The sequence below is a fragment of the Ranitomeya imitator genome, chromosome 1 (assembly GCF_032444005.1).
Source record: "Ranitomeya imitator isolate aRanImi1 chromosome 1, aRanImi1.pri, whole genome shotgun sequence".
NCBI classification, from domain to species: domain Eukaryota; kingdom Metazoa; phylum Chordata; class Amphibia; order Anura; family Dendrobatidae; genus Ranitomeya; species Ranitomeya imitator.
In genome coordinates, this window is record NC_091282.1 from 158,087,796 (window position 1) to 158,113,538 (window position 25,743).

Sequence of the window (25,743 nt, forward strand, 5' to 3'; positions counted from 1 at the left end):
AAAAACCCCGACACAATTTGGGATCGCCGCTGTATCGAGGGGGCTTTCCCAAACGAGGAGGAGGAAGGGGTACAGGATCTCGATGAGAGGCAGAAGCAGCGGCGGCAGACTGAAGAGAGTGAAGGCGGTCGTCAACCGACGCCATGTAAGTAAGAATATGGGACTGGGTATCTCGCTGCTGTGCGAGCTCCTGCTGGAGTCCCACCAGCAGAGGGGCGTTACCAGGATCCGAAGTCTGTAGGGCGGTTAAACGAGAGTCCATAGACTTCATAACAGACATAATACGGGTCTGATTCTCCCGTAAGAACAACAACTCCTTCTGGGTTGCTGCGGAGGCACCAGCGGGGTCCATGGCCTGATTGTACTGTGACAATCTGACTGCACTCTGATGTAATCTGAGCGCAGTCCTATAGTGACCGTGAGAACGGAAGACTGAGACAATCTGACTGCACTCTGATGAATAATGAGAGCGCAGTCCAATAGTGACCGTGAGGACGGAAGAACCGGACAGAGAGTGGACTCTCTGGGTCACAGTACTGATACACCCAGGGGCGAGCGAACCCGCGATGACAACCCCTATACAGGGATAGTTGGGGAGCAGGCCCGAGGGGAACAATACCGCAACAGCTGGCACCAAGGGGGACGGCTCTGGAAAGGACAGAAGGGAAGGACGGAAGTGGAGGAGAAATCCTGGGAATGAAAGTAAAAGGGAGAGGGGAGGAAGGGACGAACCAAGGGAGACAGGCTGGGAAAACGGAGGGAAGACGGGAGGAGAATGAGCCTGAGAAAACGGACCAGACCGGAGCAGAAAAGGATCTGAACCAGACAGGGCCAAACGAAGGTACAAACTGCACACAACAATCAGGCACCTCCATTATGGAGGCGAGGCCTGATATAGCCCAAAGAAGTACCTGATTGGAGGAGACAGGAGCAGGGAGGGTCTGAAAAGGTTAACTGGAGGAAGAAGTGCACGCCCGCGTCCTAAGGCGCATGTGTGGAGCAGGTACAGGACGGGAGGGAAGAGGAGCGCGCACCCCACGCCGAAATCCCCGAGCAGCAGGAAGAGGACGCGGGGAACCGGCGCGACACTGAGAGCGGCGAGGAGAAATGGAGAGAGCGGGACTGATAGGAGAAGCGGCCGCAGCATCAGAGGAGGCCGGTATGACAGGTTCACTGCAGAAGACGCTGAAGACGGAGCAGCGCCCGGAACTGGGAGGTGGTGAATATCGCGCAGCGCTCCCCCTCCCCATTATACTCACCTGCTCCTGGCGCTGTGCAGTCCCTGCTTCCCCGGCAGCTTCTTCCTGTACTAAGCGGTCACCGTTACAGCTCATTACAGTAATGACTATGCGGCTCCACCTCTATGGGAGGTGGAGCCACATAGTAATTACTGTAATGAGCGGTACCATGTGACCGCTCAGTACAGGCAGAAGCTGTCAGCACCAGGGAAAAGACGTGCAGGGACCGCGCCAGGAGTAGGTGAGTATAATTAGACAGCCCCCGCTCCCTCTCCCCTGCCGACCCCTGGGTATGACTCGAGTATAAGCCGAGAGGGGGACTTTCAGCCCAAAAAAGTGGGCTGAAAATCTCAGCTTATACTCGAGTATATACGGTATATAATTCCACATGTGTTAATTCATAGTTTTGATGCCTTCAGGGTGAATTTACAATTTTCATAGTCATGAAAGTACAGAAAAATCTTTAAATGAGAAGGTGTGTCCAAACTTTTGGTCTGTACTGTATACATGTCTATTTATCCACTATCCATTATATGTAGGATAAATATATCTGATCTGTATCAGGTGGACATTAATTCCTATATATATGTGTAATATGTTAGATACACGCATGATACTAATCATTGTTTGGTTTATGATATATTCCAGATGTTGCTATTCTATATGTACTGTCATTTCCTGTAGTTTCCAGCACTTAGTGTAATATACAGGGTGGGCCATTTATATGGATACACCTAAATAAAATGGGAATGGTTGGTGATATCAACTTCCTGTTTGTGTCACATTAATATATGGGAGGGGGAAAGCTTTTCAAAATGGGTGATGACCATGGCGGCCATTTTGAAGTCGGCCATTTTGGATCCAACTTTATTTTTTTTAATGGGAAGGGGGTCAAGTGACACATCAAACTTATTGAGAATTTGACAAAAAAAACAATGGAGTGCTTGGTTTTAATGTAACCTTATTCTGTCATGAGTGATTTACAAATTTATGACCACTTATAAAATGTGTTCAAAGTGCTGCCCATTGTGTTGGATTGTCAATGCAACCCTCTTCTCCCACTCTTGACACACTGATAGCAACACCGCAGAAGAAATGCTAGCACAGGCTTCCAGTATCCGTTGTTTCAGATGCTGCACATCTGGTATCTTCACAGAATAGACAATTGCCTTCAGATGACCCCTCGCTGGGCATCCGATGCTGGATCACGTGGGGCCCCATGTGTTTCTGACGTCGCCTGCTCTGTGATGCGGATGCCAGCGGGCGTCGTCGTAACACAGCGACGTATCGCAACTTCTGACCCGCGGTTTACCACAGTACCATACTTGTTAAACCCTACGTGTATGATACCTGATATGCACCCTGACGAAGGTGTTTTTCAGAAACGTGCGTTGGGTGGGAGCGGGGATCATATGAGCCCCTGCTGGTGAGCCTCTTCAGGCAATGAGATACTCCGAGTTTACTGCCTAACTGCAGTGCTGATTTGTATACACATATAGGTATATGAATTTTTCCTCACCAGGTGCTCACCCTGACACCACATTGCAGGTTGCCTCCCATGTTCCCCTTTTTTAGGATTGTACCGGCATCTACAAAGGATGGTATATGTTAGGTTAGCCATATGGGATACCATCAGATCATATTGTCCAATGTGTTCCTTATATACATAGTTGTGTGTTTGTCCACATGTCCTTTACCCACGCTTATTCATGCCTGTTAAACCTATTTAATAAAGTTAATTTGTGTTCACTATACTATGGACTTTGAGATCGTCTTTTTTGTTCTCCCTCCCCCCCCCGCCTATACAGTGCCTAGGTAGAAGTGGTGTTCAAAAAGGCTGAAGACCCTTTGTTCTGAGCTTCTGTGAGGGTCCCTAAAGTCGTACAGCCAGACCACATCAACATCAGCAATATCATATCAATATCTTAGAGACTGTGATAAAACAAGAAGCATAATGAAACAAAGGCTTATCAATAGTTACCTTTTGTAAAGTTCCAACAATTTCAGATATACATTCGGCAGATCGTCTTTAAAATCTTTTTGGTTGACCTTCTCATATAGGTTTACCAACCCCTACGGAAAAGCCAACAAAATTGTAAAAAAAATATATAGCTGGTAGTTCAATCACATGCTTATGGGTTCTACCATACCAAGGTTTTCTGCGGAAATCTTACCATAGTAATATTGTGTTCGCTTCCTAAAAGTAATTACACAATTAGCAGAATAACACTTCTGTCGGAGGATAGAGATAAAACAACGTAATAGCTGTAATAATCAATATATAAATGACTGTGATTATGGAGCGTAATGGTTCCTGCACATTATCTGTTATTACATTCTCTATCTCCGAGGCTTTCCGCCTGTGCTATGTGCACCTAGGAAGGTCAGAACAATTCACTAGGGAGAATTTGCACTTTGCTCACGCTTTGATTTTCATGCGCTGCATAACCTATAATGATAGTATGGGAGTACATGTCATTTGTGTGAGAAGGTGGAATTAGAAAAATGGGAAAAAATAAAAATAACAAAGGATCAGTAGTAAAACATACCAAATCTATGTGCTAATCTTAGGATACGATGCCTGAAAACTCAAGTGAAAAGTGTGATACAGGGCCATGCTATCAGCACACTCCAAACCCAGCAAGTACCGTAGATCTGAGAAAGTATTAAAGGCAAACACTATCGGACAGATGAAATCATTCCCAGCAACATTAGGTTTGCTTAGTTAATACTGCTGCCTCCCCAAGAGCTGCGAGCCAACAATTAAACTCCACATCCGGAGATTCATTACTATGGAAATGTCCATCAGATCCTCGGCCTCAAAATTTTAACCTAATTTTTTTATTTCTATGGCGTCAGCATATTTTGCAGCACTTCACAATTTCGAAGGGACATGTACAAGCTACCGATTATTCTTGAAGCAGAAATGGAATCCTAAACCAGGGTCACACAGAAACTAGAAAGTTGAATGGTTTAAATTTGGGAATATGTTGTATGAAGCAGACTATAGTGATACCTATGGCCACTTTTAGGGTAAGTTCACACAGGGCGTTTTTGCAGCTTTTTTTTCTGCAGCAAAACCTGATCTTCTTGGCAGGAAAGAAGTTGCGTCAAAAACGCAGGTTTAGGTGTGTTTTTTGTTGTGTATTTGGTGCATTTTTTTTCTCTTTGTCCATGCTAATGTCCTTGGATTTTCAGCAGCAAAAATGCAGCAAATAATGATACCTGCGTTTTTGCTGCGTTTTTTTCAACCCCCAATTCAAGTCAATGGGTGAAAAAACGCAGCAAAAACGCTGAAAGAAGTGACATGCTCTATGTCCAAAAAACGCAGCAAAGCACAAAATACTGATAACACAAAAAACCAATGTGTGTGCCCATAGCACTCTCCTCTTGGCTGTGTGGGTTCTCTCCGCTCTCATCCTCCTTCTCTTGGTGCTACACAAAGCAGCATGAAGAGGCTAAAGAGCAGCAAACTGCAGATCACAATGTGGAGGTGGAGGGCAGGCCGTATAGTATGAGAGTAAGGGAAGGGCATACTGAAAAGGAAGGGGGAGTGAATCACATAGCTGGAGTATGAGAGATTGGAATTAAGGGATACTACGGAGGCTACGTCGCTGCAGTGGGGGATTCATACATCTCAGAAACTAGGAGCATATTGAAAACTGATATAAAGGGGTCTGATAATAAATGAAGAAATGGAAGGGGTTGTACATATTTGCAGACATTTATAACTCAACTGCATCTATAATTCATTTCTGTAAATGGGTTTCACTAACAATGCTGCACTGGTTGGTTCTTTGCTTCCTTGGAACTCCAACTTTGATGTGGTCTCTGGCCAGAAATCAGCGAAAGGATCCCAGAATAAGACCGATGAATGAGTTACAAACTTCCTGTCAGGCCGTCATAGCGAACAAACAATTGGGGCAGCATCAGCCTTATGGTCTTATTTATGGAATATATTGGGATGCAGGAATGTAAAAAAAAAAAGATCCCCAGTCGATATCCATATAGTGAAAGAATGGCTGCAGCACCTACAATCGACAAAGACCCATCTTTCATTTGGGAATGAAATGCTGCTGTCTCACTATACTTATGGTGAAGTGATAAAATGGAAAAAAAAATGTTTGATTCTGGATAATGTTGCCATTTTGTCGTAATATTGACAGTCATAGCGGATTCTCAGTTAAGGGGGTTATCTGGGACTATTTTGTTCTCATGGGGATAAGAACTGACAGGCAAGTGGTTACTAAGTACCTGCCTGCTGTGCCCAGCAGCAATTTCTGCCGTTCAGGGACACTCCTGCTTTCGATTCAGTTGCTTCATTTGACCTTATGTCAAGAAAGCAGCTATTCCGGGCTGATCTGTTGACTGGGCGTGACTGCTGACGTCATGCTGATTGACGGCCCGCAGTTAGGCAGCAGTGAACCAGCTGTCAATCAGCATAACATCGCACTTTATGATCAGAGCAGAGCGGTAGTGAAGCAGCTGCTCTGTCGACAAGACATCACCAGAAGCTGCAGAATTGCTGGCAGAAGCGTCTCTGAGTGGGCAGAAATTGCCGCTGGGCAGAATAGACAGAGAGTTTTCAGCTACTTGCCTGTCAGTTCTTAGCCCAATGAGAAAAAATGAAACATTCCCTGATAACTCCTTAAACTCATACTACAGCCAGCAATATACAGTGCAACACAGAGGCTATAGAAGGCAAAAATGCAACATTTTTAAGGAAACCCAATTACAAAAATGACTTTTTGGCCATAATTACATACTGTACATATAAATAAGAAGATAAATGTTATCAAAGGAGGACAACCTCTTTAAGCTCGTAGACAAACTTGTCCATGGCAACTACCATCAACCTGTTTGGCTCTCCTGTCCTGTCAGTGAATGATTATTTTTTTTCTTTATTGATGTTCTCCACAACAATCCCATACTCTACCTGCCAGGCCAACAACTGTTCTGGTTCAATCTCTGCAGCCTTCTTGTAGGCAGCCTGGGCCTGGTCTGGTTGCTCCAGCTCAGACGCTGCCAATCCAATGAAAACCCAGGCATTGTAGTTATTTTTCTCTAGCTTCAAAGCAGCCTATAAATGGAATAAAGCAACAAAAAATGCAAATTACTGTCATCTGTGGCTAGTTCTAACTTCCTACATGTTACAAACAAAAAACCCACAACATACACTACCGTTCAAAAGTTTAGGGTCACCCAGACAATTTTTTGCTTTCCATGAACACTCATACTTTTATTAATCAAATGAGTTGCCAAATGATTTGAAAATCTAGTCCAGACATTGCCAGGGTTCGAAAAAAAGATTTTTATTTGAAATAATAATTTTCTCCTTCCAACTTTACTTTTGTCAAAGAATGCTCCCTTTGCAGCCAATTACAGCATTGCAGACCTTTGGCATTCTAGCAGTTAATTTGCTGTGGTAATCTGGATAAATTTCCCCCCATGCTTCCAGAAGCTCCTCCCACAAGTTGGTTTGGCTTGATGGGCACTTTTTGCGTATCATACGGTCAAGCTGCTCCCACAACAGCTCACTGGAGTTGAGATCTGGTGACTGCGCTGGCCACTCCACTATAGATAGAATACCAGCCGCCTCCTTCTTCTCTAAATAGTTCTTGTATAATTTGGAGGTGTGCTTTGGGTCATTGTCCTGTTGTAGGATGAAACTGGCTCCAATCAAGTGCTGTCCACAGGGTAAGGATGGCACTGCAAAATGGAGTGATAGCCTTCATTCAATATCCCTTTTACCTTGTACAAATCTCCCACTTTACCAGCACCAAAGCAACCCCAGACCATCACATTACTGTACCTCCACCATGCTTGACAGATGGTGTCAGGTACTCTTCCAGCATCTTTTCAATTGTTCTGCGTCTCACAAATGTTTTTCTGTGTGATCCAAACATCTCAAACTTGGATTCGACTGTCCATAACACTTTTTCCGAATCATCCTCTGTCCAATGTCTGTGTTCTTTTGCCCATATTAATCTTTTCCTTTTATTAGCCAGTCTCAGATATGGCTTTTTCTTTGCCTCTGCCAGCATCCCAGAGTCACGTCTTCACTGTAGACGTTGACACTGGCGTTTTGCGTGTACTATTTAATGAAGCTGCCAGATGAGGACCTGTGAGGTGTCAATTTCTCAAACTACAGACTCTAATGTACTTGTCTTGTTGCTCAGCTTTGCAGCGGGGTCTCCCACTTCTCTTTCCACTCTGGTTAGAACCTGTGTGTGCTCTCCTGAAGGGAGTAGTACACACCGTTGTAGGAAATCTTCAGTTTCTTGCCAATTTCTCGCATGGAATAGCCTTCATTTCTAAGAATAGACTGTCGAGTTTCACATGAAAGTTCTTAGTTCTTTTTTTCTGGCCATTTTGAGAGTTTAATGAAACCAACAAATGTAATGCTCCTGATTCTCAACTAGCTCAAAGGAAGGTCAGGTTTATAGGTTCTCTAATCAGCCAAACTGTTTTCAGCTGTGCTAACATACTTGCTATAACGGGGTCTACCAAGCTGGGGTACCTCTTTCAGTATCACCCCGTGTTTCAGGAGGTCCACTCTACTTTGGCTAGAGTCTGAATGAGGGACGCAGGCTGGAATTGCTTGGTTACATGGGTGCATATAAAAGATCACTGCTTCTCCACGTATTTCCAGTCTGACAACACTTTACTCACAGGACACAGAATATATCACACAGATACAGAGGGCAGGCCAATAGAAAAGCGGCAGGCCAGACATACATTACAATAGCCGCAGGTGGCCGGAGCCTGCCGATATTTACTGTGGGAATTACAAAGGTGGGGGGAGGACAAAAGGGGAATATCGTGTCCCCTCTGCCCAGGGGCGCAGCCTGTGGGCTGATGCATTAGGGACATGCATCTCACATGGAACCTATACATACATATAACTGCACAACATATTCTGGGTGCTGAGTGGTTCCGTAACACTTGCCCAAGGGTTTTCAATGGTATTCTAACCATGTATTAGCCTTCTTACACAGTTACCAAACACAAAGTACCATAAGAACACTGGAGTGATGGTTGTTGGAAATGGGCCTCTATACACCTATGAAGATATTGCATTACAAACCAGACGTTTGCAGCTAGAATAGTCATTTACCACATTAACAATGTATAGAGTGTATTTCTGAATCATATAATGTTAGCTTCATTGGAAAACAAAGTGTTTTTCTTTACAAAAATAAGGAAATTTCTAAGTGACCCTAAACTTTGGAACGGTATTGTAAATTGCAGCATATTCACACTGTGAGAACACAGTCTTGTTGGCTCATTCCTTTTTGTAAGGTCTTATGAGTAAATGTGCTGTCCAGCAAAAAAACACTCTACACGTAGTAAAAAAACGGCACAACGCCTAACCCCTATAATTGTCTAAGGAGAGGAGCATGCAATGCCTCTTACCTTACAGTGCTTCAGTGCCTCCTTGTAGTCCTTATTCCTGATGGACTCTCTGGCGCTCTTCAGTGCAGCCTTCACTTCTTTACTGGACATGGTAACTAAGGCTATACAGAGGAACAAGACTGGTGTTATAGTCATCTAAAATTCATACCTGCCATGGTCTACACTAAAAATAGGATGCTATTCTAGAAGGACAAAATCTAACAGACAAAATGATGAACAGTGTGGGTCTAGCAGCTTCATGAAGACAATACCTTTCCAAGTGACCTATGAACCTCATACAGCGGGTCACCAGCTCGAGACCCTAGTTTTCCTGAACTGAATGCACCTTTATAGGTCTGGCTTCCCACCAGCAAATTTAAACTATCATTGTACTATTCTTGCCATTAAAATGATGGAAATCTCCATGCAATCACATTATAAGTCAATGAGACCAGCCATATGACAGGTCATGTAGTGTTGTGGTGCAGATGTGAACAGAGGCTTACAAGCAGTATCCCATCTCATGTTCCTTGTTTTCTCCTTTGCCATGTATAGCTGGCTCACACACCTAAGACCAGGGACAAAGATCACACTGCGCTGCAAAGACAACTGGTTCCTGATTTTATTTTCCACAGCCCCTTTGAAAGTGCAATCCGATGGATTCACATAAGCAGCGACATGACTTTTCCTGTTACATCTCCACCATTTCTTTTCTCACTTGGAAATCCATCCCAAAAATGAGGGAGCAATCAATAAATTCTACCAAGACATCCATCTCTCATACAAACAGGAGATTAAATGAATCACTTACAAATAAACAACCGTGCACTGATCTCTCGGCAGTTTGGGGCTGTTTTTCTTAAAACACGTCTTAAAACACTCTTGGAACATGCATTCAATTGAAATGTATTGCGATAATTGCAGAGATTGGCTCTCTGCACCTCATTACCAGTACCAGCCACCGGCCAATCAGAGGCCGGCAAATGACATCGATATCTCCGTTGAAGCCGCGCATGACGTTACTGCCATGCGCTGCCCCGGTTATGGAGGAGGAAAAGTACACTGTTCACCAAGGGAGTGAGATCAGGTGAGAAGGATTTTTTGTGTGTGTGTAAAGAATAACAGAAAGTGGGATATTGTTAAATGTAGACATAACTACAAGGGGACAAGGATGGAGGCATTACTATATGATGGGACCAGAATGAAGACAATACTGTTAGTGATGGGCAAATCTCAGGATGTTTAGGTCTGGCGGGATCGGCCGAACAGTTAAAAAAAAGTTTGCCTCGGGTACCAGAACGGTACAGATGAATGGGTGGGCCCGAACATCCAGTGATTGCCACGCTGTCATGGCCATGACAGGGTGGCAAATACTGCTCCTCTGATCAGCGGTAAGATCATTACGGTAGGTCAGAGCGACTACTACTCCACTACTCCCATCAGCCTAAGCCTGTTGTCGCTGATAACAGCGAGAGCAGGCATTGGCTGATGGGAGTATTCATCAGCTGGCGTCAGCGCTATAAAAAAATTTTTAAATGATGTGGGTTCCCCTGTATTTTTGATAATCAAGCAGGCAAAACTGACAACTGTGTGCTTGAAACCCTTCATTGTCACCTTTAGCATGGCTGGTTATCAAGACTAGAAGGGTTCCCACTAGTGATGAGCGAATATACTCGTTACTCGAGATTTCCCGAGCATGCTCGGGTGTCCTCCGAGTATTTGTAAGTGCTCGGAGATTTCATCGCCACAGGTGAATGATTTACAGCTACTAGCCAGCATAAGTACATGTGGGGGTTGCCTGGTTGCTAGTGAATCCCCACATGTAATCCATCAGGCTAACAGATGTAAATCATTCAGCTGCTGCAAGGAAAACTAAATATCCGAGCACTTACAAATACTCGGAGGACACCCGAGCATGCTCGGGAAATCTCGAGTAACGACTATACTTGCTCCTCACTAGTTCCAACAATGTTTTTTTAAATAAATAATTTAAAAACCTTAAATAATGTAAAAAACCAGGAGGCCTTACCAAGCTCAGAAAAGGCGTGTCTATTAGATGCACCAATTTTGATGCTTTGCCCTGCTCTGCCCACTTGCCCTGTGGGGGTGGCAAATGGTGTTAACCCCTTCATGATCTTGGGATTTTCCATTTTTCCGTGTTTGTTTTTCGCTCCCCTCCTTCCCAGAGCCATAACTTTTTTATTTTTCCAACAATATGGCCATGTGAGGGCTTATTTTTTGCTAAACAAGTTGTACTTTGGAACGACAACATTGGTTTTAGCATGTCATGTACTAGAAAATGGGAAAAAAAATTCCAAGTGCGGTAAAATTGCAAAAAAAAGTGCAATATCACACTTGTTTTTGTTTGGCTTTTTTGCTAGGTTCACTAAATGCTAAAACGGACCTTCGATTATGATTCTCCAGGTCATTACGAGTTCATAGACACCTTACATGTCTAGGTTATTTTTTATCTAAGTGGTGAAAAAAAATTCCAAACTTTGCTAAAAATAAAAAAAAAATTGCCCATTTTCCGATACCCGTAGCGTCTCCATTTTTCATGATCTGGGGTCGGTTGAGGGCTTATTTTTTGCGTGCCGAGCTGGCGTTTTTAATGATACCATTTTGGTGCAGATACGTTCTTTTGATCGCCCGTTATTGCATTTTAATGCAATGTTGCGGCGACCAAAAAAACGTAGCTCTGGGGTTTCGAATTTTTTTCTCACTACGCCATTTAGCGATCAGGTTAATCTTTTTTTTTATTGATAGATTGGGCGAATCTGATCATCAGATCGCTGCTATGCAGCAGAAATGCAGGTGTGCTATGAGCGCCGACCACAGGGTGGCGCTCACAGCTAGCCGGGATCAGTAACCATAGAGGTCTCAAGGACCTCTATGGTTACTATGCAAAAGCATCGCTGACCCCCGATCATGTTACGGGGGTCAGCGATGCGCTCATTTCCGGCCAGATGGCCAGAAGCACCGGTTAAATGCCGCTGTCAGCGTTTGAAAGCAGCATTTAACTAGTTAATAGCGGCAGGTGAATCGCGATTTCACCCGCCGCCGCTTTTGCAGGCACATGTCAGCTGTTCAAAACAGCTGACATGTCCCGGCTTTGATGCGGGCTCACTGCCGAAGCCCGCATCAAAGCGGAGGGTCTGACCTCGGACGTACTATCCTGAAAGGGGTTAATATTTGTGGGGATGATGTCACCTTTGTATTGTCTGGTGACATTAAGCCAATGGGTTAGTAATGGAGAGGCGTCTATAACACACCTCTCCATTACTAATTCTATAGTTATATTGTAAATAAACGCAAAGCCAGAATAAAGGTTTTTTTTATTTTAAATAAAAAAACACACTTTTACTTTTTTATTTAAAAATAACAAACACAGTTATACTTACCTAACGCCCATTCCATTGAAGCCCTCGTCTCCTGTAAAACGACAAAAATATAAAACAATCATATCCCTCACCTGTCCGACGTTCTGTCCCACGGTGTAATCCATCTGTGAAATATAGTTTTCAACCTGGACAGTGCCAGGGAACGCTCATGATGAAAATCACTGGAGAATGAGCTGCTGCGAGAGCAGCCTCAGTGACTAGATGTGAAGTCATCGAGGTTACCGAAGGTCACTGAGGCTACGTTCCCAGCTGGGCCAATGTACTGGAGTGACCTCAGTGAGTTCACCACTAGCACAGTGAGAAAAAGTTGCAGCACTGAGATCAGTGAGTTCACCATGAGAAATTCTCACCGCTAGTCACTGACGCTGTGCTCACAGCAGCTTATTCTCCAGTGGTTTGCAGCCTGGACGATCGCACCTTGGCACCGTACACATTGAGAACTATTTATCACATAAATGGATTACGGCATAGGATAAAACATGACACAGGTGAGGATATGGTTGTTTTTTACAGGAGACGATGGCTTCAATGGAATGGGCGTGAGGCAAGTATTGTTGTTTATTAGTGTCTTTTTTTTTAAACGAGACTATGGCTTCAGTAGAATGGATGTTAGGGGAGTATAATTATTTTTAAATAAAAAGTGAAATGGTATTTTTTTTATTTCAATTAATAGACTTTATACTTGCTGTGTGTTTATTTACCATAGAACTATAGGATTAGTAATGGATAGGTGTCTTATAGACGCCACTCCATTACTAATCCGTGGACTTGATGTCACCTGACAATACAAAGGTGACATCAACCCTGCAAATATTAAGCCCACTTACTACTGCCAAATGGCAAGTTGTAAGAGCCAGGCAAAGCACCAGAATTGGAGCATTTAATCAATGCGCCTTTTCAGGGCGTCTGCAAACTGCTATTTTTATGCTGGGGAAAGGGGAACATCCATGGGCCTTAACCAGCCTAATAGCAACCCCCAGCTATCTGCTTTAGCTTGGCTGGTTGTCACGCCATTTGTTTTACATTGTTTATTTAAATAATTTAAAAACCGGTGTGGGACCCCTCTATTCTTTTTTTTAACCATTCAAATTGTTATTGAATAAAAAGGGTTTACAATAACAAGTAAGACAAAAGGGGAGGGGGAACAGTGGGAAGGTAATCACCATTTACAGTTAACAAAAGGTCCGCAAAGACAACCTACTGCAGAGGGATGATTGAATAGTGGTCCGTATCTCATCCATAGGCAGGGTGTGTCAGCGTATTTTGCGCATGGCATCCTCCGTATGTAATCCGTATGGCATCCGTACTGCGAGATTTTCTCGCAGGCTTGCAAAACTGATATACGGACATACAATGGATCCATGTGCTCCAAAAAACATAAAAACATATGTACTGTCTATATATATTCTATGTGTACACATTTATTCTACCTATTCTATTGTAAGCTGTCAGTGTGATTTTACTGTACACCGCACTGAATTGCCGGCTTTTCTCTCTAACACCGCTGCGTATTTCTCGCAAGTCACACGCATGGTCCGTTGTTGTGATAGGCAATTCAGTATCACAATGGACATAGCGGTCAGAGCACATACAGTGATCTGACAATAACCCCAAATAATAGAACGAGCTCTGAGACGTGGGAACTCTGCAGACCGCAATCCCTAATCCTCTCCAAACAACACTAGAGGCAGCCGTGGATTGCGCCTAACGCTCCTTATGCAACTCGGCACAGCCTGAGAAACTAACTAGCCTGAAGATAGAAAATAAGCCTACCTTGCCTCAGAGAAATACCCCAAAGGAAAAGGCAGCCCCCCACATATAATGGCTGTGAGTTAAGATGAAAAGACACACGTAGGGATGAAATAGATTCAGCAAAGTGAGGCCCGACTTTCTTAACAGAGCGAGGATAGGAAAGATAACTTTGCGGTCTACACAAAATCCTAAAGAAAACCACGCAAAGGGGGCAAAAAGACCCTCCGTACCGAACTAACGGCACGGACGTACACCCTTTGCGTCCCAGAGCTTCCAGCAAAACAAATAGACAAGCTGGACAGAAAAAATAGCAAACAAATAGCAAAGAAGAACTTAGCTATGCAGAGCAGCAGGCCACAGGAATGATCCAGGGAAAAACAAGTCCAACACTGGAACATTGACAGGAAGCATGGATCAAAGCATTAGGTGGAGTTAAGTAGAGAAGCACCTAACGACCTCACCAGATCACCTGAGGGAGGAAACTCAGAAGCCGCAGTACCACTTTCCTCCACAAACGGAAGCTCCCAGAGAGAATCAGCCGAAGTACCACCCGTGACCACAGGAGGGAGCTCTGCCACAGAATTCACAACAGTATCCCCCCCTTGTGGAGGGGTCACCGAACCCTCACCAGAGCCCCCAGGCCGACCAGGATGAGCCACATGAAAGGCACGAACAAGATCGGGAGCATGGACATCAGAGGTAAAAACCCAGGAATTATCTTCCTGAGCATAACCCTTCCATTTAACCAGATACTGGAGTTTCCGTCTTGAAACACGAGAATCCAAAATCTTCTCCACAATATACTCCAATTCCCCCTCCACCAAAACCGGGGCAGGAGGGTCAACAGATGGAACCATAGGTACCACGTATCTCCGCAACAATGACCTATGGAATACGTTATGTATGGAAAAAAAATAGTTTTTACCGATAACGGTATTTCTCTGTGCCCATGACGGCACCACGGAGAGAGGGGATCCGCCCACCAAGGACAGGAAACCTACGGATAAAAAGGCGGTACCACTCTCCTGCATCAGTTGTTTTACATAGAGAACGATGGGAGACTACTAAAACATTTGGAAATTTTAACTGTTTATCATAACGAGATACCGCGTGTTTAAAGGGAACCTGTCACCCCGTTTTTTGAGATTGAGCTATAAATACTGTTAAATAGGGCCTGCGCTGTGCGTTACTATAGTGTATGTAGTGTACCCCGATTCCCCATGTATGCTGAGAAATACATTACCAAAGTCGCCGTTTTCGCCTGTCAATCAGGCTGGTCTGGTCAGGTGGGCGTGTTCACAGCGCTCTTTTCTTCCCCAGCTTTCCGTTGGTGGCGTAGTGGTGTGCGCATGTCCAGAGTTCCGACTTCCCTGCGCCCACGTGAAGACACAGCGCGCGATCTGCGCTGTAATCCCTTGCATCGGTGGGGGCGGCCATCTTCCTGGGGCCGCGCGTGCGCAGATGGAGTGCTCTGCTGCACGGGGCTTCAGGAAAATGGCCGCGGGCAGCCGCGCGTGCGCATTAGAGATCGCGGCGGCAATTTTCCCAAAGCCGAGATGCAAACTCGGCTTTGGGAAAATGGCCGCCGCGATCTCTAATGCGCACGCGCGGCTGCCCGCGGCCATTTTCCTGAAGCCCCGTGCAGCAGAGTACTCCATCTGCGCACGCGCGGCCACAGGAAGATGGCCGCCCCCACCGATGCAAGGGATTACAGCGCAGATCGCGCGCTGTGTCTCCACGTGGGCGCAGGGAAGTCGGAACTCTGGACATGCGCACACCACTACGCCACCAACGGAAAGCTGGGGAAGAAAAGAGCGCTGTGAACACGCCCACCTGACCAGACCAGCCTGATTGACAGGCGAAAACGGCGACTTTGGTAATGTATTTCTCAGCATACATGGGGAATCAGGGTACACTACATACACTATAGTAACACACAGCGCAGGCCCTATTTAACAGTATTTATAGCTCAATCTCAAAAAACGGGGTGACAGGTTCCCTTTAAAGACTATAAATAATTTGATGTGCACACCCATAAGTGAAGGGAGGGAATGTACGGGTGCCGTCATGGGCTCAGAGAAATACCGTTATCGGTAAGAACTATATTTTTCTCTGATCGCCCATGACGGCACCACGGAGAGAATTGCATAGATAGTACATTCAGGGAGGGACCACCGCCTCCAGAACCCTTTTACCGAAAGTAAGGTCTGAAGAGGAGATTAGGTCCAATCTATAGTGCCTATAGAATGTGGATGGTGAAGACCAGGTAGCAGCTCTACATATCTGGTCTATGGAAGCTTCGGCCTTCTCCGCCCAGGAAGTTGCCACTGCCCTTGTTGAGTGAGCCTTATTCTCCCCGGGAACGGACATCCCACTTGCCGAGTATGAGAGACTGATGGCGTCCGTGATCCATCTTGCTATGGTGGCTTTGGATGCTTTTTTCCCCTTCCGGGAACCCTGGAAACACACAAACAGAGAGGAATCCTCCCTACTCTCTCTAGTGGCTTCTATGTAATGTAAGAGACACCTTTTTACATCTAGTGTATGTAATGTTTGTTCCTCCTTATTTTTAGGGTTGGGACAGAAGGAGGGGAGAGATATCTCTTGGGACCTGTGAAATTTTGAAGCCACTTTCGGTAGATATGCTGGGTCTGTTTTTAAAATGACTCTATCCTCTAGAAATTGTGTGTAGGGAGGATTAGCTGAGAGAGCCTGTAAGTCGCTAACCCTACGGGCAGAAGTGAGGGCGACTAACAGAGCAGTTTTTAGAGATAGATTTTTCAGTGAAGCTTCGCGTAATGGTTCAAATGGAGTACTAGTCAGGGCTTTAAGGACCAAGTTTAAGTCCCATTGAGGAACAACTTTTACTGGAAGAGGCCTCGATCTTCCTGCTGCCCTGATAAATCTAGAGACCCATCTGTTTGAAGCCAAGTCAAAATTGAATAGGGCTCCCAAAGCTGCCACATGAACTTTTAGAGTACTAGTGGCCAACCCCATCTCCAACCCATTTTGTAGGAATTCTAGTATGGAAGTAAGGGGAATTTCTTTCCCTATTCTTACCCGTGAAGACAGAAATTTTTTCCATACCTTGCCGTATTGTTTTGTTGTAACCGGCTTCCTACTTTGTAACAGAGTTGAGATTAGCCCCGGAGAGAACCCTCTGCTCTCTAATAATTTCCTTTCAAGAGCTAAGCTGTCAAGTGCAAGTTCTTGACTCGTGGATGACAGACTGGGCCCTGCGACAATAGATCCTGAAGGTCTGGTAATACCCAAGGGTCGGATATTGACATCTTCCTCATCCATGAGAACCAAGGTCTCTTCGGCCAGAACGGGGCAATTAAGATGACCAGCGCCCCGTCCTCCCGAATCTTCCTCAGCACTGCTGGAATCAGAATAAGAGGAGGGAAGGCATAGACAAGATGGTGACCCCAAGATATCAGGAAAGCGTCCACAGCTACTGGGTTCCCCAGAGGAGATAGGGAGCAAAAGGAGGCTACTTTTTTGTTTAGATGGCTCGCAAAGAGATCTATTTTGGGAACACCCCATCTTTCTGTGATCTGGGTGAATATTAACCGATTTAGTTCCCATTCCCCCTGTTTTAGGCTGGACCGGCTGAGGAAGTCTGCTTTGTAATTGTCTACTCCCCTTATGTGTAGGCTTGTTAGGGATAAGAGGTTGCTCTCGGCTATTTGCAGGATTAAGTCGGTCACTTCCATTAGATTTTTGGAACGCGTACCCCCCTGGTGATTTAGGTAAGATACTACCACCCGGTTGTCCGACATTACTCTTACATGGTGAGAGTGAAGGACCCCCAAGAATTCTTGAAGGCCAAATTTTACTGCAAGGAGTTCCTTCATGTTGGAGGATTTGTTTACAAGAGATGGAGACCAAATGCCCTGGGCTACTAGGTCGCCCAGATGGACCCCCCACCCTGAAGGGCTTGCGTCTGTAGTCAGGACTTTCGAGACCTGAATTACCCATGGGACTCCCTGGGAAAGATTTTCCTGCGATTTCCACCATGTTAGAGAGTGATTGGTGCGAGGAGATAGAGTCAACTGCCCGTCTAAATGCCCTCCTAGATGGATTTGCTCCGATAATATCTGCCATTGAAGGACTCTTGAATGTAATTGGGCCCACTGGACCGCTGGAATGCAAGAGGTCATGGAGCCTAAGAGGGACATGGCCTGACGGAGAGTTATGGAGGGGAGAGATTGGGTTCTTGATACTAAACTTTTTAGTTTTTGTATCTTGTTCTCTGGGAGCCGACACTCCATCTTTTTGGAGTCTAGAGTGAGACCTAGGTACTCCTGGACCTGAGAAGGCATTAGTCTGGATTTCTCTATGTTTATTAGCCAACCCAATTCCTTTAAAGAATGCATTACTATTGCCAGTTGATCCTCGCAATGTTGCGGGGAGGAGCCTATCACCAAGAAATCGTCCAGATATGGAACGATTAGGGTATTTTCTTCCCTGAGGTGAGCCATTACCTCTGCTATCAGCTTTGTGAAAACCCTCGGGGCTATGGCAAGGCCAAATGGTAGAGCTGAAAATTGGAAGTGATTTAGGACTCCCTCGATGTGAACTGCCATCCTGAGGAACCTCTGGTGATCCTTGTGTATTGGGACGTGATAATATGCGTCCTTTAGATCCAGGACCACCATGAAGCATTGGGGAAACAACATTTTGATAGATGATTTTATCGTTTCCATCTTGAATGCTTGAACCTCCAAGTAATCGTTTAGTTTTTTTAGATTTATAATGGTCCTGAAGGAACCGTCTGGTTTCTTCCTCAGGAATAGAGGGGAATAGTACCCTTGCCCTCTTTCTTGTGGGGGAACCTCCAGGAGTACTCCCTTTTTTACTAGCCCAATGACCTCGTTTTCCAGTGCCAGCTGTTCTTCTGCCGAAGATCTTATAGATGTCATCGTAAAAGAGGGACGGGGGCATTTTTTGAATGTCAGCCTCAGACCTGATTCTATGATGTTTAGAATCCATTGACTGGAGGTAATCTTTTTCCAGGCTGGGAGAAAGAGAGATAATCTCCCTCGCACCTGGGGCGAACCTTCATTGAGAAGGCTTCTTGGTATCGCTGGGGTTTTTGTTAAAGATGAACCCCTTGTTCTTGTTCCTCTTATCCTCCCACTTTCCCTGGCCTCTCCCAGGGTTCTTATGAAAAAACCTCTTGTTCCGAAAGGGCTTCCTGTAAGAGGGGAGACCTAGTGAGGGAAAGGACTTTTTCTTGTCCCCTGCTTTTTCCAAGATATCATCTAATGTGGAACCGAACAAAAACTCCCCTTCGCAGGGGATAGTACACAATTTTGTTTTTGTTTGTAGATCGCCAGGCCAATTCTTAAGCCAGAGGGCACGCCTGGCTGCATTAGCAAATACTGCCGACCTGGCAGCTAATATTATAGAGTCTGCCGAGGCGTCAGCCAGAAAGGCCGCAGCTCCCCTTATTACGGGTAATGTCTTCAGCATCAAGTCTCGGGAAGTTTTCCCCTTTAATTGACCCTCTAGTTGATTCAACCAGATCATTAGGGAGCGAGATGTGCATGCTGCTGCCACTGCCGGTTTCAGGCCTCCTCCCGCTGACTCCCAAGAGCCCTTGAGGAAGGCATCCGCCTTCTTGTCCATAGGGTCTTTTAGGACCCCCATGTCCTCAAACGGGAGGGCGAATTTCTTTGATGCTTTCGCTATTGCTACATCTAATTTGGGGGCTTTTCCCAAAAGGAGCAGGATTCATCCTCAAAGGGGTATTTCCTTTTGGGAGTTAGGAGAGTCTTTTTCATGGGTTTTTTCCATTCCTTTTTGATTAACGCTGCAATTGTTTCATTAAGCGGAAAAGCTCTTCTCTTTTTTTGTTCTAAGCCCCCAAACATAATGTCTTGTGCTGATTTTTTAGGGTGGGAGTCTACTAACCCCATAGTACTCCTCACTGCCTTTATGAGGCCATCAGTGTCCTCTAATGGGAAACAATTGTGACCTCCTGAGGAAGAAGTGGATGACGAAGATGCGGAGGAGGAGTCGGAGGATACCGAACTCGCACTATCGCTGTCAGATTTAGAGACTGGGGACGGGGACCTGTGTCTGGTCCTTCTCCGTTTTATTCCCCTTTTAAGGGATTTAAAGGTGTCTTCCACCTGCTCTTTAATCAGGTTTTTAAGATCTGTTGCAAACCCGGACAGGCTTTCTGATACCGTCTGCTGTATGCAGGAATTACATAGCTGCTTCTCCCAGGTGAGTGGAAGATCCTCTTTACAGATGGCACAGACCTTGTGCTTGGTTTTACCTACGCTTTTCCTCCCCTAAAAGAGACAAATAATAATCTCACTGTCTCTAACTTTCACGAAGATCAACTTACCACCTCCAGGACCCATAAATACCGGTTGGGAATTCTCAGCCTCTGGCTTTTTCCCCGACGCCGTGCTGGACTCCTTGCTGTGTTGAGACCTTTGGCGTTCTTTGCTGGTGTCCTTTCTGCTGTCGCCTTTTTTGCTGCTGCGGCGATGCTATAGGTGGAGGTGATTCAGGCAAGGGAGATGCCGGGTCGCTCATACTTGCTACGCTGGCGCTGACACGACTGCTCCTGAGGCTCCTGCCAATATACTGCAGAGCCACTGGGGGGAAATAAATCCTCCCATTTAAACTTTCCCGCCGCTCCTCTTTTTTTTTTTTTTTTTCCCCCGGCGCCTGCGCAGGAGCGCCCGGCCGGCACGAGGAGCGCTGAAACGCTGGCGTCTGCGCAGACGCTCCTGCGTCTTGTAGAACGCCTAAGCATCATGTCGAGATCTATGGAGCGTCCAGACTACGGCGAGGAGCGCCGAACGCCGACGCCTGCGCAGTCGCTTCCGCGGCGCCCCGGCGTCTCGCGAGACCAGCGCAGCTCCGGGCATGCGCCGACTTTCCAAGATGGCGCCCGGAGCACAGATATGGCGCTGCTGACCGGCACCCCCGGTCCTATGCAGACCCTTATTGCGTGGCTCTGCAAGCCCGATGGCGTTGCAGTGTGCAGGCTGACGCGTGCTAGGGGAGGGCCACGCCGCACCTCCCGCAACCACAGAGGGACCCGCCTGGATGTTGCCGCTGCTGCATCTTACCTGAGGAGGTGACCGCGAACTCCTTGTCACCTCCTCCACGCACCCTTGAGGCCCACTAGCCCCCAGCGGTGGTGTCTCGGGTCACCACGCCAGCCGAGGCAGAGGGACCCCAGCTGCCTGAATCGGACTGGTTGGCCCCGGAATTCCAACGCTGACTGGTAAGTCCGTAGGTCTCCCATCAAGGACAGGAAACCAACTGATGCAGGAGAGTGGTACCGCCTTTTTATCCGTAGGTTTCCTGTCCTTGGTGGGTGGATCCCCTCTCTCCGTGGTGCCGTCATGGGCGATCAGAGAAAAGAATCTGGGAGGGTCAGACGAAAAGACACAGGATTAAGAACCTCAGAAATCCTATACGGACCAATGAAACGAGGTTTAAACTTAGGAGAGGAAACCTTCATAGGAATATGACGAGAAGATAACCAAACCAGATCCCCAACACGAAGTCGGGGACCCACACGGCGTCTGCGATTAGCGAAACGTTGAGCCTTCTCCTGGGACAAGGTCAAATTGTCCACTACATGAGTCCAAATCTGCTGCAACCTGTCCACCACAGTATCCACACCAGGACAGTCCGAAGACTCAACCTGTCCTGAAGAGAAACGAGGATGGAACCCAGAATTGCAGAAAAATGGAGAAACCAAGGTAGCCGAGCTGGCCCGATTATTAAGGGCAAACTCAGCCAAAGGCAAAAAGGACACCCAGTCATCCTGATCGGCAGAAACAAAGCATCTCAGATAGGTTTCCAAGGTCTGATTGGTTCGTTCGGTCTGGCCATTAGTCTGAGGATGGAAAGCCGAGGAAAAAGACAAGTCAATGCCCATCCTACCACAAAAGGCTCGCCAAAACCTCGAAACAAACTGGGAACCTCTGTCAGAAACGATATTCTCTGGAATGCCATGCAAACGAACCACATGCTGGAAGAACAATGGCACCAAATCAGAGGAGGAAGGCAATTTAGACAAGGGTACCAGATGGACCATCTTAGAAAAGCGATCACAGACCACCCAAATGACTGACATCTTTTGAGAAACGGGAAGATCTGAAATAAAATCCATAGAGATATGTGTCCAAGGCCTCTTCGGGACCGGCAAGGGCAAAAGCAACCCACTGGCACGAGAACAGCAGGGCTTAGCCCGAGCACAAATCCCACAGGACTGCACAAAAGTACGCACATCCCGCGACAGAGATGGCCACCAAAAGGATCTAGCCACTTACTCTCTGGTACCAAGGATTCCAGGATGACCAGCCAACACCGAACAATGAACCTCAGAGATAACTTTATTCGTCCACCTATCCGGGACAAACAGTTTCTCCGCTGGACAACGATCAGGTTTATTAGCCTGAAATTTTTGCAGCACCCGCCGCAAATCAGGGGAGATGGCAGACACAATTACTCCTTCCTTGAGGATACCCGCCGGCTCAGATAAACCCGGAGAGTCGGGCACAAAACTCCTAGACAGAGCATCCGCCTTCACATTTTTAGAGCCCGGAAGGTACGAAATCACAAAGTCAAAATGGGCAAAAAACAGCGACCAACGAGCCTGTCTAGGATTCAAACGCTTAGCAGACTCGAGATAAGTCAAGTTCTTATGATCAGTCAATACCACCACGCGATGCTTAGCTCCTTCAAGCCAATGACGCCACTCCTCGAATGCCCACTTCATGGCCAGCAACTCTCGGTTGCCCACATCATAATTTCACTCAGCAGGCGAAAACTTCCTGGAAAAAAAAGCGCATGGTTTCATCACTGAGCAATCAGAACCTCTCTGCGACAAAACAGCCCCTGCTCCAATCTCAGAAGCATCAACCTCGACCTGGAACGGAAGAGAAACATCTGGTTGACACAACACAGGGGCAGAAGAAAAACGACGCTTCAACTCTTGAAAAGCTTCCACAGCAGCAGAAGACCAATTGACCAAATCAGCACCCTTCTTGGTCAAATCGGTCAATGGTTTGGCAATACTAGAAAAATTGCAGATGAAGCGACGATAAAAATTAGCAAAGCCCAGCAACTTTTGCAGACTTTTCAGAGATGTCGGCTGAGTCCAATCATGGATGGCTTGGACCTTAACAGGATCCATCTCGATAGTGTAGAAGGGGAAAAGATGAACCCCAAAAATGAAACCTTCTGCACACCAAAGAGACACTTTGATCCCTTCACAAACAAAGAATTAGCACGCAAGACCTGAAAAACCGTTCTGACCTGCTTCACATGAGACTCCCAATCATCCGAGAAGATCAAAATGTCATCCAAGTACACAATCAGGAATTTATCCAGGTACTCTCGGAAGATGTCATGCATAAAGGACTGAAACACTGATGGAGCATTGGCAAGTCCGAATGGCATCACTAGATACTCAAAATGACCCTCGGGCGTATTAAATGCAGTTTTCCATTCATCGCCTCGCTTGATTCGCACCAGATTATACGCGCCACGAAGATCAATCTTGGTGAACCAACTAGCCCCCTTAATCCGAGCAAACAAATCAGATAACAATGGCAAGGGGTACTGAAATTTAACAGAGATCTTATTAAGAAGGCGGTAATCTATACAAGGTCTCAGCGAACCATCCTTCTTGGCTACAAAAAAGAACCGTGCTCCTAATGGCGACGATGACGGGCGAATATGCCCCTTCTCCAGGGATTCCTTCACATAACTGCGCATAGCGGTGTGCTCAGGCACGGATAAATTAAACAGTCGACCTTTTGGGAATTTACTGCCAGGAATCAAATTGATAGCACAATCACAATCCCTATGCGGAGGTAGGGCATCGGACTTGGGCTCATCAAATACATCCCGGTAATCAGACAAGAACTCTGGAACCTCAGAAGGGGTGGATGACGAAATTGACAGAAATGGAACATCACCATGTACCCCCTGACAACCCCAGCTGGACACCGACATGGATTTCCAATCCAATACTGGATTATGGGCTTGTAGCCATGGCAACCCCAACACGACCACATCATGCAGATTATGCAACACCAGAAAGCGAATAACCTCCTGATGTGCAGGAGCCATGCACATGGTCAGCTGGGTCCAGTATTGAGGCTTATTCTTGGCCAAAGGCGTAGCATCAATTCCTCTCAATGGAATAGGACACTACAAGGGCTCCAAGAAAAACCCACAACGCTTAGCATATTCCAAGTCCATCAAATTCAGGGCAGCGCCTGAATCCACAAACGCCATGACAGAATACGATGACAAAGAGCAGATCAAGGTAACGGACAGAAGAAATTTTGACTGTACTGTACCAATGGTGGCAAACCTAGCGAACCGCTTAGTGCGCCTAGGACAATCAGAGATAGCATGAGTGGAATCACCACAGTAGAAACACAGCCCATTCAGACGTCTGTGTTCTTGCCGTTCAACTCTGGTCATAGTCCTATCGCACTGCATAGGCTCAGGTTTAATCTCAGGTAATACCGCCAAATGGTGCACAGATTTACGCTCACGCAAGCGTCGACCGATCTGAATGGCCAAAGACATAGACTCATTCAAACCAGCAGGCATAGGAAATCCCACCATGACATCCTTAAGGGCTTCAGAGAGACCCTTTCTGAATATAGCTGCCAGCGCAGATTCATTCCATTGAGTGAGCACGGACCACTTTCTAAATTTCTGGCAATATACCTCTATCTCATCCTGAGCCTGACAAAGAGCCAGCAAATTTTTTTCTGCCTGATCCACTGAATTAGGCTCATCGTACAGCAATCCAAGCGCCAGGAAAAACGCATCGATATTACTTAATGCAGGATCTCCTGACGCAAGAGAAAATGCCCAGTCCTGAGGGTCGCCACGCAAAAAAGAAATGACGATCCTAACCTGTTGAACTGTGTCACCAGAGGAGCGAGGTTTCAAAGCCAGAAATAGTTTACAATTATTTTTGAAACTCAGAAATTTAGTTCTATCTCCAAAAAACAAATCTGGAATAGGAATTCTCGGTTCTAACAAAGAATTCTGAACCATAAAATCTTGAATATTTTGAACTCTTGCCGTGAGCTGATCCACACATGAAGACAGACCTTTAATGTCCATTGCTACACCTGTGTCCTGAACCACCCAAATGTCTAGGGGAAAAAAAAGGCAAAACACAGTGCAAAGAAAAAAAAATGGTCTCAGAACTTCTTTTTTCCCTCTATTGAGAATCATTAGCACTTTTGGCTTCCTGTACTGTTGTGATAGGCAATTCAGTATCACAATGGACATAGCGGTCAGAGCACATACAGTGATCTGACAATAACACAAAATAATAGAACGAGCTCTGAGACGTGGGAACTCTGCAGACCGCAATCCCTAATCCTCTCCAAACAACACTAGAGGCAGCCGTGGATTGCGCCTAACGCTCCCTATGGAACTCGGCACAGCCTGAGAAACTAACTAGCCTGAAGATAGAAAATAAGCCTACCTTGCCTCAGAGAAATACCCCAAAGGAAAAGGCAGCCCCCACATATAATGACTGTGAGTTAAGATGAAAAGACACACGTAGGGATGAAATAGATTCAGCAAAGTGAGGCCCGACTTTCTTAACAGAGCGAGGATAGGAAAGATAACTTTGCGGTCTACACAAAATCCTAAAGAAAACCACGCAAAGGGGGCAAAAAGACCCTCCGTACCGAACTAACGGCACGGACGTACACCCTTTGCGTCCCAGAGCTTCCAGCAAAACAAATAGACAAGCTGGACAGAAAAAATAGCAAACAAATAGCAAAGAAGAACTTAGCTATGCAGAGCAGCAGGCCACAGGAATGATCCAGGGAAAAACAAGTCCAACACTGGAACATTGACAGGAAGCATGGATCAAAGCATTAGGTGGAGTTAAGTAGAGAAGCACCTAACGACCTCACCAGATCACCTGA

The 25,743-nt window shown here is 46.0% G+C and overlaps 1 protein-coding gene across 1 annotated transcript in view; it reads right to left on the minus strand.

The window, feature by feature from the left end:
• SKIC3 (SKI3 subunit of superkiller complex) overlaps positions 1-25,743 on the minus strand; it is a 237,132-nt gene that overhangs the window by 198,833 nt on the left and 12,556 nt on the right. Inside the window, exons 2-4 of the mRNA XM_069751930.1 lie at positions 8,655-8,755; positions 6,175-6,318; positions 3,220-3,311 (exon numbers count right to left, since the gene is read on the minus strand). Coding sequence (XP_069608031.1) covers positions 3,220-3,311; positions 6,175-6,318; positions 8,655-8,744 — 326 coding nt within the window. The 5' untranslated portion in view covers positions 8,745-8,755. The remainder of the gene's footprint in view (positions 1-3,219; positions 3,312-6,174; positions 6,319-8,654; positions 8,756-25,743) is intronic.